Genomic DNA, 15,902 nt, shown 5'->3' on the forward strand with positions numbered 1-15,902 from the left:
TATTTATGAATGGATAAAAAGTCTCACATCATGTTTTTGTGCTGTGCTGTGGTGTGTGTGTGTGTGTGTGTGTGTGTGTGTGTGTGTGTGTGTGTGCGTGCGTGTATGCGTGCGTGCGTGCGCGTGTGTGTGTATGCATTCACCTCAAAGTATTAAGTAAACAAGCACAGTGCTTTAAGAGTGGTGTACCCTCCTGTTAGTGACATCCATACAGCAAAATGGTGTTTGCCGTTATGTGCTTTCACCACACTCTTTAATCCCCGTGACCGCTGTTTGTGAAAGACTAATACAAACAGCAGAGGCCATAAAACAGCACTTTGTTACCACTCTCAGAGGGTTATCAATGCCCAGTAATGATTTCCATTGTAAATTCACCATCTCCGCCTCCCTGTGCCTGTGTCACTATTATAGAAGTCCATATTTGCATGGACTTGTGCTACTCTGCCCTCTATTCAGATGTTAATGCGCTGCTGTCTGAACTTATAGACCTCATGTAATCAGTCTGCATGTGAAAATCAGGCACTGACCAGAATTAGTAGTCCCCAATCAGGACCTAAAGCTCATACATCCAGCCTAAAGGTGCTCGTTGCTATGTGAGTCACAGGCTCACTCAATTTCCATGACGACAGTGGCCAATGACATTCACCATCTATCAGCATATCTGTTGCACACAGGAACTCGGAGGTATTGTCCCTCAGATTCATGAGAGCTTGTCACTGCAGAGGCCACCGTGTTTGTTATATCACCGCTTGGCAACATTTACATGCGACACTTTACTTCAACAGACTGAGCCACGAATAAAGCATTTGAATATTCATGTTGTTATTGGCATGAAAAAAAGGATACAGTGGAATACAAATTATCACTAATTAAATATAATAAAAAATGTAAATAATCATCCAATCATAACCTTGTTATTGTAGTTACAATCCAGATTTTTCGCCTTTAAAAACATATATAAAACCATTTTTACAAATATCATTAACATCAACCCATTTGGAACAATAATGAATTTTATGCACAGGGGAATGTTTATCACTATTTCAATACTACATGTTACAGTACAGCCATAGCACCTTGACCTAAAATCAGAAAGCCTACCTGAATTAGACAATAAAAGGCAGTGGATATTTAAAGGATAGGGTCACATTTTTTCAAGTCTATCTTTAAACCTTACTGACACATGCATTACAAAGGAGTGCTGCTCCACCTGTCTATAACCTTCTCTTAAAGAAGTGGACGACCTTTTCGGGCCTGAAAAGTGAAGCCAAAGCACAAGTGCTTCATCCTTTCACAGTGTGTTTTCAGTTCATGAAAGTTAATTGTAACACTTTGGTTGCCCAAAAGTGTTTGCTTTAAACCCTTTTTCACTAGCCAAACTTATCTCAAATTACATCACAGTTAATATGAATTACAGATACAACTTGCTAACGAAGCTATATCTGGCAACTTAGCATTTGCTATGCTGAACAAGGCTGCACAGGCCTGGTAACCTCCCTCCTGTCACTTCTGGCTCCAAATATCCAAGATCACGCTGGTCAAAATGCCAAACTTAAGGCTACAGTAGTTCACAAAACAATGAGTGACATATGTCAACTTATTTATTACGGTCTATGGTCCATACAGGCCACAAAGAAATCTCTTTTAAAGCAGTTTTATTGTCAGTGTTGTGTAACAAAATCCAAAAATTATTGTTCCATGCAACACACCTCTCCAAATCCAGCTTAATATAATATTAGTTCTCAGGAGACCGAATTATCCAAATCAAGTGGAGATTTTTTTTTCACAGAACAATGAACATGGATTTTTTCCTCCTTCATCTACACTGAAAGAAGGGATGTGTTTTGTGGCCAGCATAGGCAAGAGGAATGATTACAGTGACCAGAAATGTTTTTAATGTACATAAGAGCATGCCAGTATTGTTTTTAAGACAGACTTCAAAAGTGAACCTATCCGGCCTGCTAACATAAAAAACTGACATGGCTAATATGTTAGCACTGTGGTCCATAACTCATGTTGGTCAACATTTAAGCGTGCTCCTCAGGTATTTGTCCCGGGATCTTTACCCCCTGGTCTGAAGTGTTCCTGGGCCGGGAGTTAGCACAGCTCGATGTGGTTTCAGTCGTGCTGGTGGTTCTCTGGATGAACTGGAGGAAGTTCTCCTGAAGGGAGCCCTCGTGGCTGGATGTCCCAAACTCCGCCGGCTGGGTCAAGCAGCAGCGGCGAAACTTTATCAGCTCCTCTCTGATCTGCCTGTTCAACAGGCCGTAGAAGAACGGGTTGACGGCAAAGGAGGAGTAGGCCAGCCAGGTGACCGCCTCCTCTAAGTCCCCGGGGCTGTGCATGGAGCCAGTCAGAGACATTTGCAGGTGGAAGATGAAGAAGGGCAACCAACAAACAAAGAACTGACCCACTATGAATGCCAAAGTAAGGGCTGCTTTTCCTCCACTGAAGGCCCTCTCTGGAGATAGTCTTTGGGGCAGAGTGCGGGTGGTGGTGATCATGGTGGTCTGGCTGTTGATGGAGTCCGAGCGACTCTTAGCAGGGCTCGCATTTGCCCACGTTGTCACAGCAGGGACTTGCTGCAGGGCTGCAGAACGAGCTACCTTGTACACGGCACCGTAAACAGCAAAAATAACCACTGTAGGAACCAGGAAACACACCACACTGAAGAGCACAGCAAATACACCTCTGACACGACTGTGGCTGGCGTGGAGGGAGCAATGAGCCGCAGCAATAGAGCTCTGATGTCCATAAGCCGGCCAACCAAACAGCGGGACCATAGCCAAGAGGACTGATTTAACCCAGATTAGGATCATGACCCCTATGGCAAGGTTGATGGTCATCTTGACTTCATAACGCATGGGGTGTACGATATAGAAGTAACGCTCCACACTGATGGCTGTGACGGTGAGAATGGATAGACAGATGAGGAAAACATTAAGAAAGATGTAAACCTGACACTCCAGGACAGTAAACACCACGGTGCCAAAGAACGCTGAGCTGGATATGATCCCAAGAGGCATGAGGAGGATGGCACACAGCAGGTCCACTGCACAAAGGTGACACACAAAAGCAAACCTCTTCAGATGAGGAGCACGCGCAATAGCTACCATCACACCAGTGTTGGCCAACAAAGCAATGAGGTTAAGGGTTACCATGCAGAACAACCCGAAGAGGTCTTTGATTTGTGACTGGGAGCTTGTGACAACGCCCACCTCGGCAGGAACAGTAGGATTGAGCTCCCATGGGGCCGTGGTGAGGTTAGTCACTGAGTGATTTGGCACAGAGGCTATCATGGGACCAGTCTTGTCAGCCATTATTCATTTACAACCTCCATTTGTATCTCAGATGTCATATGCGGATGTCCTGGGTAAAGAAGACACAAAACAGTTATTTATAAACATTTTAAAAGCAGTTCAGACATTGTAAGTTGCATATAACAGTACTTGGGGACCCCAAAATCAAAAATACATTTTTACTTTCTTGTATGTAGTGCTATTTATGAATCTTTATTGTTTTTATGCTGAGAGTTGCCCAGTTTTGGAGACATTGGCCATAGAGATGGCTCCCTACTCTTGAATATAACTAAACTATATGACAATTTTATTTTGTGGTGGTTAAAAGGCAAAAAAAAAAAAAAAATCAACAGCAGTGTCTCTTTCCAGAAATCCTGAGCCCTTTACTCAATGTAATCCACAGAGCTTGTTGTGAGCATTTTCATGTAAGAAATCTTTGCAACTCACACCAAAACAATCCAGATTGATAAATACAGCAACAGGTAAGAGGAAAAATATCTATGTTGGATTTGGGAATAACTGCCGCTTCAAATATCAACAGATACATGGTAAATTGGATAAATAATAAATAAAATATAGCAATCCTTGTTTATGTTAAATCAGCATTGGTCCCCTTGATGGTTGTTTTACACTAATGCTGATGTTAAACATAAGAGCTGTCAGGACAATAAGCTTTGATATGCCTTACTATTTTTTTTTTTTTTTTAGGTTAAACCTAAGTCCAATACATTTTTGCTTGTTTGGCATTACATATGTAAAGACACTCATTTCAATGAAACTAGAAAAAGTAGTAAACCGATGATATATTTCACTGTAAACCTTAGATGTAGTTTTACAGTGAAATTTGAACACTATGAACAGCAATATACAGTATTCTACTTTGTGATGTCATACAGTGTCATACTGTATATTGCAATGCAATCTGGAAGAACAAATTAGTTATTACAGCACTTAAAAAGAATGCCATTATTTACAAAAACTCACTGTAATTTTAAAATGAAAAGTTGTACAGTGGGCCGTAAATAAACAGTAATTTACTGACAAAACTGTGAGCAGTATTGTGTTGTAAATTTACAGACATACAGTAACATACTGCAAATGTATTTCCAGTGATACACCATATTCCTAAAATAAATCTGCTGCCAGTTAATTACTGGCAATTTACACTGAAAAGGTTTGTAAATGGCAAATTATACTTAAGGACAGCCAATATCAGTAAAAGGAACTAATGGACATGTACGTTTTGTTGGTGGTATTGAAAAAAATGAAATGTGAAGTTAAAAATTCATTAATATTGGCAAAATGCAAGTTGATTGTTCCAGGTGCTGAAAAGTTAAAAGACAATCAAAGCTTTACCTGCATCCATCTTTAAAACCCACAGACAGACACACTGTTTATGCAGATTTTTAACATTTGACACTTTGTCACAGTCTATGTAGTAAAAATGTTGTTTTTCAAATATCAATCCCTGACATCAGGATTATGCAACAGTGTGCTGATATCAATACCTTCATATCTCATTGTGTGGTAGAACATATTGATTGATTACCAGTTGAGAGTAAATATCCATCTATAATATAAACATACAGCATTAAAAACAATGATCAAGCATGAAATGACTTACCCATAATCCACTCTGTGTTTGTGTGGTTCCAAACAAGTTAACCAGGCTCCTGCTGAAATCCCACATAAGTTTGGATAGAGTCGGCCAAAACCAGCTTTGATTTGTTGTGTTTCCAAGTAGTAAAATAATCAGTCCTCCATCAGAAAATCCATACCATTAAGTCCAGTTAACTTTGTATCTGAGGTTTAGTTTTTCTGTAAGGCAACTCCAGAGGTCTAGACTCATCACACATGTATGTCTTCAGTTAAAGAAGTACTGATGACTGATTCCATGATGGTTTTTTATGTTAAATGATGCTTCCTCTCTCTCCTCACCCATCCTCCAGTAACACTCTCATTCCTGTCCTGTGCTGTGTATGGCAGTGACTGTCACACATTGTATTGTGTGTGACTGTTTTTTTTTTTTTTTTTTGCTTTCAAATAGACACACACTCCACTGTCCCCCTTCAAGAGCCTGGTCTTCCCTGGGTCTTAATTTCCACCAGTTTAAAGGGGAAACTCAGTCAGCTTCTGTATCTGTATCTTTGCAGTATTATGTATTGAGACCAGACGCAACTGTAACATTACTGATAAAAAAACTGAACTGCCGCACTGACAAAAAGTGAGGCATTGTCTGTAGTAGCCACAAAATATACCCAAAAATAGAATGCATGACAACATCTGTAGATGTGAAAGTTTTTTTGTTTTCTTTTTCCCCCTAGTAACTTGTATTACATAGCAGCAGTCTCAATTACTGAAGTAAACAAACTTGTACTTTTGTGTTTTGTTATATAAGATTACATTCCAAGTATAATATTCTTATCTTATTAAATGTTTTAGTGCAGAAGTCCAGAAGGTAGTACAGAATGTTTTTATCCTCCCCAAAAAGTCTTAATCAGGCTTAACTGGACCACTGTGTGCAATTCCTCTAGCTAATAGCAGCTTAATTGAGCTGATTACTGTAAAACAAACAAAAAGAAAAGTGTGAACACTAGTCATTTTATGTTTCCCACAATCTGATTAACTGTGTCTGAGTTACCTGCACTTGTTTAGATTGTTTTATCTCACTTGTAGAGTCAAACTTTCATGCAAAATTAACTGAATAGACCTGTTTATGTGTTTTTGTTCTCTAAGACTTTCAGATAAATTTCTTTCTTGCAGAGACATCAGTTCCATTCCATTCCAGTAGCCAGTTTAATATATATTTTTAATAATACTTAAATCTATGTGGTATAGTGTGGTCTTTTAAATATATAATTGCTTTTTCCTAGTACTTAATGGATCATTCTGTATGACCATACAAGGACATTAACGGTTTCCTCTCAATAACATCCTAATTACTGCTTACTGGTAGTAAGGAAGGTGTTATACATGAGCAAGACATAATTTTAGTTATTTGGCCACTTGTATTTTTGTGTTTTATATAAGAATAGAATATTTAAGTGAGAATGACTATTCTTGTGGTTCTATCACATCAAAAAGCCCATCTGAGCAAAGAAAATGGTAATTGTAGAATATTGTCTTGCAGAATAAGTGTTTTATAATGACCCAAAAGGCTGCTCATATTCATGCAAATAAGAAACTAGTTAATGGTGACCCCACCTTAATAAGAAGGGCTTATTTTTATTTTTTCTTACCAATCTTTATTGCTTGAAGAAAGTTTATTAGCATCTTATTATTTTAAAAAAAATCACAAACCCATGTCACCATTTTTAACGTGTATTAGATTAAATTAGATTGTCTTTAATCAAATATTGCCCAGCACTGTATTGAAAATATCTTGCATGAGAAACATTATCAGTAAAAAATGACCAATGAGAATATAACCTGTTATAATCAGTACTCCGATAGCTGGAAAACACCTCAAACAGCAGATATCCAAAAAGACCAGAGTCTTTAAGCTCAACATCACAAGGAAAAAACTTTGCAACAAGTCAGAGGGGCACTTCAGTTTATTCATTAATCATTGGTTCAACTAATGTCTTAGTGCAAAAATGCTGAGGCCATTACATTCCAAAGGGACTTACTCATTACAGACACCATATGTTAGCATTTGTAGCATAGCTAGAAGACCTACTGTATTCATGATTTTCTTCTTACATTACTTTGCATAGCAGATGCACTTTCAGTGTTTTTTCAAATATTAGATTTGTAACAGTGCTTGAACATTAGCCGCAAATTGCACTTTATACTTCTGTCTGTAAACATACATTATCCATTCATAAAGTATCATATTTCACTTATGCTCTACTGTATAGTTAAAACTGCAAAAAGCATGCCAAAAAGCCCTTCTACATATCCAAGATACAACATATTATTTTCTCTCTGAGGAGCAAGTTTATATAAGAGTTACTACTTGGACTAAAAAGTGCAATAATTAAAAGGTACGCTACTCAAGCCAGAAAAGAGAAGCGAAATAGAACTTAAGGTGCAGCAAGTAATTTCAAAATAAAACAGTGCAAATATCTAGAACAAGAGAATAGTAATGTTTCATTTTCTGGTAAAAAATGTTAAAACAGTGAGTCAGAATGCGTTATAACGGAAGTGCAGTCTATCACACTGTGGCCAATTTAACAGTGTGCAAAATATAAGGCACAGAGAAGTCATGTATGAATCATGATAGGGACATATGAACAATAACAATAATAACAAAGATAATATGTATTATTCTAAGAAAACAGCCTAGCCAAGCTTTTTCGGAAGCCCATTATATAGAGGGAATGACAAAAGTTTTCTCTTTCAGAGGACTTGCGTCTTTCCCTGAGTTATTAATACATTTTAAGCTCCAGCAGGTAGCGAATGCGACACTGGCTCTCTCTGTAGATGAGATATTCACTGTTGCAGAAGGAGCTATTTGAGAACTGTGGCTGGTCTATGGGCTTACCCTGAGGCACAGCAACCTCCTTGCCCTCCAAAGTGATGATGACGTCCTTGGATGGATCTGAAAACACAGGTGTTAACAAATTATGTTTCATAATATTAACACAGTGGCTCTGTCAGTGTACTGATACTTAACTTAATTAGACTTGATTTACTATACTAGCTCATTTCTCAGGAATCACTCATCCAATCAAACGTGACACTGCACTTCCTAAGTGAGAAATCAATTGCATGAACATTTCATGAAATATGCGAAGGACATCGTATGCACAGACAGATAATCAGAGATTCCTTCCTTTATAGTTATATTATGCTGCTATAGCACCACCTATTGGCCAAATGATACTATTATATTGATACATTTGTCATAGTCACTCAGACATGGTATCTACACATGAACACAAAATGTGGCTGCAATAGCACAAAGCATTCAGGAGATATGACATGTTTGTAACAGCCCTGTCTGCAGCATTTTTAGCAAACTTTTATAAAACTGTATGTAACATGAAAAATCTGATATTTGGTGACAATTCCTCCAAATTTGTAGAAGAAGTAGCAATAAAAAAAGAGTTTGTTTTTATTTTTATATATATGAGACACAATTCAAAATACCCATAGCCTCTAGGAGACAGACAGTTCAAAAATTACAGAAGTTCATTTTTATAATGCCAGAGTCTGAACGAATTGCACCTCATTCAACACTGCTCTCCGCAGCATAACACCCACCAAGTGTAAAGTAAATCTGTAGAACAGAAATGAAGTGCTTTGTAGTTAGGAAAATACAAATGAGAACGTATTGTACCTGGCTCCACTGATCCTCGTGCCACCACACTATCAAAGCCTTGAGGGGCCTTCTTCAAGGAGCTATTATCTCTAGTGATGTTATGTTGTCTGCCGAGGGCGACCTCGTTCAGAAACATCACTCCGGTAGTTTTAGAGGTGCTCACTAAAAATACATGAAAGAAAAATTTTATTTTTTACAACACCACAATTTTTTTAGGATTGTAATCAATGTTATTATGATCTTCTTCAATCCATGTCTTGTCATAAAGCCATACCGTAACCTGCAGACTTGGAGTTTTCCGATGCAAAATAGATACCACGACCGACACGGCCTCCTGAATGGGGCATTATCCTCAGGCCGCTCTTCAGGATAGCTGCCACCACTGCTATGTTTGTACCGTGCCACAGCAGACGGCGGTTCTCCAGGCCGCCATGTTCGCTAAACCGATCTCCCTGCAATGTGTAACATATGCGTTAGGTCACATGACTTCAGTCTTTCCTGCATCACATTAAAAAAAACCACTGACTCCAGTTCCTACCTCCGCCTCTCGATCGACTTCCCAAACATCAATAATTTTTGGTTTACGATAGTCACCTCCAGTCTCTTTCAGGTATTTTTCTATGATCTGCAAATAAAAAAAGATAATTAAAGTGGATAGGAGGACAACATTAATTAGAATATGATCTGAGTGATTTCTAATTTTTTTGTTTTTTGTCTTTTTTGTTATCACTTATAATACAGTACCTTGAATGTTTCTGTGCCCTTGTCCATTAGACTGAGCCTGCATTTGAGAGAGGTGTAGTCCTGGTCCAGAGGGTGAGGAACTGTCTCTATCATCTCTTCCTGAGCCTTTTCAGTCTCTGACTTCAGAGTCTGAGCAACCTCGATGTCAGCCAGCACCTTTACAGAAAATATAAAAGAAGAGTGAATTTAGGACTTGGGCCCTGTACAGGCCGGGCAGCACCATGTGCCAGATCACTATTGGACAGCTTTAAGTACAGGTGCATTCTCAATTCGCATTGAGAATGCAGTTGAAAGCCAATTACTCAGACCACAGTCAGAGGTGTTCTGGGCCGCATTTAACCACATTTCGGTCTGCTGCTGCTGTATTTCTCATGCCACAGAAACCACTGAGAGTGAACCTTGTTTTCTGGATATTACAATATTATTATTATTATTATAATTATTACAATGCAATCTGTGATGTCAGTGTTTTTGTTCCATTGCTCCACACTGGCAAAGACAGCAGTGTTCTTGTATTGTTACGTTGCAACATCAGTTTTACAAGCTCTAAGTTTACTCTGTGTTCATTTGTATACAGAGCAGGGAAGTGACATCCGATCACATGTGGTCAACCGAGATGCAAATCGAGACGCAGTCTAATGCCAGGTTTGAATAGACACACCTAGATTAGGTCTGAACAGGGCCTGAAAACATCATAGAATGAGATCTTATTCCAACGTTTAACTCACCATGAGCATCTCTTTTTTTTTCTCCACAATCTCTGCGTTGTCGATGACTGGTGGTCTGCTCCGGCCAAAGTTGTGTGGGATTGTGGTGAAGAACTTTGAGGAAAGTTCTTCCAGACGTGAGTGTTTGCTTTTCTTGTTCATGGCTTCCTCGATCTCCTCCAGCACTTCAAAGCCCTTTGCAATCTGAACCTTGCTGAGCATGCCCAAAGGCATCTTCTTGATGTCTGTGCAACATCCACACGCACAACATTACAAATCAGACCAGTTACCACCAACAAAGGGTTTTTTTGTTTTTGTTTCGGTTTGTCTGTTTGTAAACAGGATTATGGAAAATCTCCTTGACCGATATTCATTTAACTTAACAGAAGGGTGTAACATGGGCCAAGGTAGAACCCCTTAAATCTTTGGGCTGATCCTTAACAATTCAAGATAAGGCCCTTCTAGTTATTATATGTTTTCTTTGTTTTTGCTAGGAAAAGGCATCTGGCACTATATATGCCTATGTTTAAGGTACAAAATCTTACTTCAATTACTTCAAAACATTAGAAAAAAGCATACTATAAGATTGATCTTGCTGCAAAGCCAAAGACACAGATCAGCTATGTTCGAAATGCAGAGATAAGGTGATGCATTGTGCAAATGCAGACTTCAGCCTCTGTTTGTGGCAATGGTCAATCATTTACTGGTCACATTATACACCCTTTGATCTCCTGCATGTCTAAGGAATACTGAGATCAAGCTAAAATATGCAAAAAGTCAGTTTAAAGGCACAAGCACTCTAGCCCAACAGGCATGTTACAGAACAGGTAATTATGTAACCTGAACTTTTGCAGGCTGCAGGAACCTGTTTGTATTAAATGGCTGGTAAACGGAGGCACACCCACCTAGGTTCATACATTCCATCGCCTCCTTGAACATGTCATTGCTGAAAATGAGCCCGATGAGCCTCTGCGTAGATTTGTCCAGGGTACAAGCTTCGACATTTTTGGTAACTTTGACATTCTTTCCATCGACCACGTCCACCTGCAACATCACAACAATGTACAGCCAGTAACAAAAAGCTGGTAGTGAATTTCAGTTTTTTCTGTAATGAAGTCCATCAGGGAGTGTAGTGACTGATTCTATGACATGATGCTGCTAGGTTTAATATTCGAAGCACCTTGTTCTTGTTAGATCTACGCTACGTTACCTTGACCTCTGCGTTCTCATCTCCATCCACCTCGATCAGGGTGTACTTCCCAGAGTGAGACACAAAATTCGCCCGATCGCTCCAGTTGTTCTTGGTCTTATCCTTAAACTTTTTCTCAAAGTCCTTGACAGCAGCCTCAGCATTACCACAATTAACAAGTTTGCTTTGTCCCATTTCCCCCTGAATTTAGATAAGAGATGAGGCAATCAGGAGCAATTTGCTTTATGTAACAAAATTAAACATGAGCTGTACAAACTGTCAGTCCAGTCTCAAACAGATGCTTTTTTTATCCAAGTGGGCATGTACAACAGCAGATAAATTTCAAATATACAATATATGGGGAAATCAGTAGTTGACTTACCACTCTACCCCATCTGTTCCATGAATAGTAGCTGTTACTTTGTTTAACAACTTGAATGACATAAAACTTATTATTGTTATGCCCAATGTTGGTCTGGTTGAGCATGCAGTCATAGTCCTCATAAACCTGGTGGAAAAAATACAGAACATTTCTCAATTTCTAGGTTGTTTTTTTTTTTACTTTTAATGAGGTTTGCATAAAAATCAGTAATTAGCTTCTTTGCTTACCTCTCCGGAGTTTGACAGTGAGCAGTGCTCATCCACCTTCCTCTTGCCTTTCACCTGTGGCCCTGCAGCCAGAAGGGCCTCTTTTGCAGAGGTGAAGGCATCTTTGGGCTTCGGTGCCTCAGGCTCCTTTTTCGCCTTCTTGCTTCCTGCCTTGGCTGCCTTGGCAGCAGTGGCAGCTCGTCTCTTTGGGGGCATGATCCTTGCTGAAAAACCCTGCACAGAAACTTGCCCTGTTGGTCATGTGGGCATGTTGCTTGGACAAGCTCAGACATGCCTACACTGAGCAGATAGCCCTCTCTCTGCAGCTCTTCAGCAAAACAAATGAATTATTTCTCCATGCATGTACTTACTAAGTAATAACCACGCAGCTAATATATACAGCCAGAATGAATAGTAATTCACCATGACGCAACAGTAGTTTTGCTATGTTTTGGATCAAGGAAGTGACAGAGCCTCCGCCCTCCTGTTTTTTCCAAACATGACCTTATTTCGCCTCAGCTGGGAACTCACCTTTAAACTTTAAATAATGGCAGCAAGGCTGAGAGAGAGGGCAGCAGACGGTCAGGGTCTCCTCGCTGTTGAAGCTGTCGTCGGGCTGCCTGGAGGCTAAACTGTCTGAGTCAGATTTTCGGTAAGTTTACATCCAGTTTACAGTCAGAGGAAGAGGAGGAGCTCCACTGTATTTTTCCCTTCTCCTCTCCTCTCTTTCTGCGGATCACTGGATGAACCGCGGAGCGAGATAACTGCTACTGCCACCTAGCTCATTCCAGTATGTATTGTTCTCTCCAAAACTAAAAAAAAAGAACATATAATAATGATAATTTAACGATAACAATAACTATGATAATTTTACTCTATAATATTTTTTTTTAGGTCAGAGCTGCACAGTCTGTTGGGCACTTTAAAACATTTTTTTTTTTACTCTTTTATTTTCTTTTTTATCTCTAACTCTGTTTTTAGATTGAGTTTTTACTACCATTTTATTGCTTTACTGTTATAAGTATTTTATTGTTTTCATTGTTTTTATTTATAGCTATATTGATATATGATTTTTATTGTATTTTAACTGTACAGCACTTTGGTCAACTGAGGTTGTTTCTAAATGTGCTCTATAAATAAACTTTGACTTGACTTGACTTTAAATTATTATTTAAATAGCGTCCAGACGGAACATTTAAGCTGACCAAAGGTTAAGTTAGCAGCCTGTATTTTCTTTTTCGATATTAAGCAACGTTATTTTCTAGAAGAAAATAAATAATAAACAGTGGTAAAGAAGCAATATTGCTGAGTAAATAAATACAAGAAAAGGCCTAGTTATGTAAAAGTCAAACGTATTGGCATCAAAATATCAGCCGGTATTATGCAGATTGAATGGGTCATTACAGAATCATACTGGTTTATAGCGTATTGCTGATACATGCATTAATGTCACTTTAATGTTGAAAATGGTATAGATGGAGTTAGTTATTCTGAACACTTTCCCTGTAGATAATATCATATTATGCTACTTGTTCGTTTGTTTACAAACAATTTAAATCTGCAAAATCACTAATGACTAAGGTTATTAAATAAATCAAGCAGTAAAAAGTTAAATATTTCCCGCCCAATTGTAATGGAGTAGAAATAGTCAAACTAAGAAACTACATGGAGCTCAAAAATGCAGCCTACTTGACTTAAAAGTAAAAGTAAAATTACTTTTCAGTACATTTCACCAATGATGATAAGGTATTTTATAATAAAGGATACCATGCTAACTAAATTTAAGCAAATAACCAGCAGCAGGGCAAAGCTGCAGACTCCACAGTTTACAGTTGAGGATTCCTGCTTTGATATTTTAAAGGATAAAGTCATAAATAGTTTTATAAGATAACTTTATCTTGCCAATAACACATAATTAGCAACTTTCCTTACAGACAGTTTTGTTTAAACTACCACTGAAATATTGTTTCAAGTTCAAAATTGTTGTTTTGAAATGTAAAACAGATTTTGAGGTCAGAGCTGCACAGTCTGTTGAGCACTTTAAAACATTATTAAAAACCTATTTATTCTCCTTGGCGTTCAGTCCCAGCTAGGTAAGAATCCTTGGCTTTTTTTTTTTTTTTTTACTTTTTTACTCTTTTATTTACTTTTTTTTTTATCTCTAACTCTGTTTTTAGATTGAGTTTCTACTACCATTTTATTGCTTTACTGTTTTTAGTATTTTATTGTGTTCATTGTTTTTATTTATAACTATATTGATATATGAATTTTATTGTATTTTAACCGTACAGCACTTTGGTCAACTGAGGTTGTTTCAAAATCAGAAGAGCTTGTTGTATCTGAAGATGGGAGAGAACATTGTCGTCTTCCTTTAATGCTCATAAACAATAAATCTCTGAGGAGCTCAGCACTTTATTTTTATATTATATATATTATACTGTACTTGACATTTCTTTTATATATATATATATATATATATATATATATATATATAAAAGAAATGTCAAATAAATATATATAAATATGTATTCAATTTAAGTCCCAAAAGGAAGAGATATTCCATGACCTCCTTATTTTCTCTTTTTTCCCCTACTTTCCTCACTGTTCATTTAAAAAAAAAATGTAAAAAGAAAACAAGCTCCCTATATGGCTCCTCTTCTTTAGTAATACTATTAATGTGCAGCTTTTCTCTGTCAAATTCACAAAAACATCAGCGAAGATGAGAGCAATTGTGCAGCTGGGTAGTAGACATCTTGAATTTGTATTTGCGCATGCCTTTCCCAGACAAATTAAAAAAGAACTTGACATCAAAAAGACTAATTAAACTTTCTTGTATGCATATTTGTCAATTGTAGCAGAGGTGGTGTTGTGTTGGCAACAATTTTCATCACAGCCTCTTGTGTTTGATCATGATATTGTGTTCTCCCTCTTAGGAAGCTGATTAGATAATGTGACTCGTTCACCGGGACTGCTGCTACCTACTGTGTCATATGTCCAGGTAATACTGTGAAATAAAGCTTGTTGGTCAAAAACATATTCTGAAGAAAATATCTTCTTATAAAAATGTCTCTAAATATTTTGCTCAATATGGTGGGGCTCTTTTTTTATGCTCTACATGAGAGCTGTCTCTCTTTTTTCATACAACCACACTGTAAAAAAAGATAAACGATAGCTACTCAATAAAATTGAGGCAACAGATTGCACGCAATATTATTAATTAAATCTAACTACGTTGCAAGTTGAGTTAATAACAACTTAACAGGAAGTGCCTGTCAATTAAAAACAGACTAATTCTATTGTGTTGGATTCATTGAAAATGATCTTGATTTAGAATTACATACACATAAAGATTATATTTAATGTGATCAAAATAAGTAGATTCTACCTCAAACATTTTTTACATTAAAGTTACTAAAACAACTGCCTCAAAATCAAGGATGCATTTAGATGTAATAATTTTATCAAATATATTAAATAAAATGAAATTACTACATAATCATTTATTACAGTGCAGTTCATAATATGATGATGGTCACTGAGCATATCTAAGAAAAATAAGACAGTGCTCTTATTATTGGTCCAATTCCTCCGTATGCAAATTTACAGCCAGCCCCGGGCTCCCTACATGTTACAATGTGCAGCATCAAACCATTTAGACACAAGATGGCAGTGTTAAACCACAGGTACTGCACCGAAGCATCTGCCTCCTGCACCCAGGGGTACTGACTGCTGTGTGTGTGTGTTCTCGGACAGCTTTGGTGGATTTTATCCCATATCAGCAGATGATGATATTTGTGCTGGTAATTTTCATGCAGAGACTGTTTGGTTATGGCAGATGGTGTAAATTGAAGCTGATAAATATTAGAGAGCTCAGATTTAAAAACCCAAAGCGAGTCCAAATTTAATTTGCATTAATATCATCATATATTTTGAATAGTCAAGGATCCTGACAATCTATATTATACATAAATCAAACGTTTATATATGGCTTTCTTTTAGGGCTGTGGTTCAGTGGCATAATTTCTGCTCATAACACATTTGATGGTTCCAATGACCAGGCAAGCGCCTTGCATGACAGCTCTGTCATCGTCAGTGTGAGAGTAGTGTGA

General features: G+C 37.8%; 2 protein-coding genes across 2 annotated transcripts; both read right to left on the minus strand.

Moving 5' to 3' along the window:
• Nucleotides 1–798: 798 nt before the first annotated feature.
• gpr61l (G protein-coupled receptor 61-like) lies at nucleotides 799–5,225 on the minus strand. The gene is made up of 2 exons (XM_059329542.1): nucleotides 4,924–5,225; nucleotides 799–3,369 (listed from the first exon to the last, which is right to left on the minus strand). The coding sequence occupies exon 2, from the start codon at nucleotides 3,318–3,320 to the stop codon at nucleotides 2,028–2,030; it is 1,293 nt and encodes a 430-aa protein (XP_059185525.1). The 5' UTR covers nucleotides 3,321–3,369; nucleotides 4,924–5,225; the 3' UTR covers nucleotides 799–2,027.
• Nucleotides 5,226–6,835: 1,610 nt separating this feature from the next.
• parp3 (poly (ADP-ribose) polymerase family, member 3) lies at nucleotides 6,836–12,490 on the minus strand. Its single transcript, XM_059328970.1, has 11 exons — nucleotides 12,325–12,490; nucleotides 11,815–12,027; nucleotides 11,588–11,713; nucleotides 11,227–11,406; nucleotides 10,922–11,060; nucleotides 10,038–10,261; nucleotides 9,310–9,465; nucleotides 9,104–9,190; nucleotides 8,840–9,017; nucleotides 8,584–8,727; nucleotides 6,836–7,842 (listed from the first exon to the last, which is right to left on the minus strand). The coding sequence occupies exons 2-11, from the start codon at nucleotides 12,007–12,009 to the stop codon at nucleotides 7,670–7,672; spliced, it is 1,602 nt and encodes a 533-aa protein (XP_059184953.1). The 5' UTR covers nucleotides 12,010–12,027; nucleotides 12,325–12,490; the 3' UTR covers nucleotides 6,836–7,669.
• Nucleotides 12,491–15,902: the final 3,412 nt, after the last annotated feature.

This window comes from Centropristis striata, chromosome 3, assembly GCF_030273125.1.
Source record: "Centropristis striata isolate RG_2023a ecotype Rhode Island chromosome 3, C.striata_1.0, whole genome shotgun sequence".
Lineage (NCBI taxonomy): Eukaryota > Metazoa > Chordata > Actinopteri > Perciformes > Serranidae > Centropristis > Centropristis striata.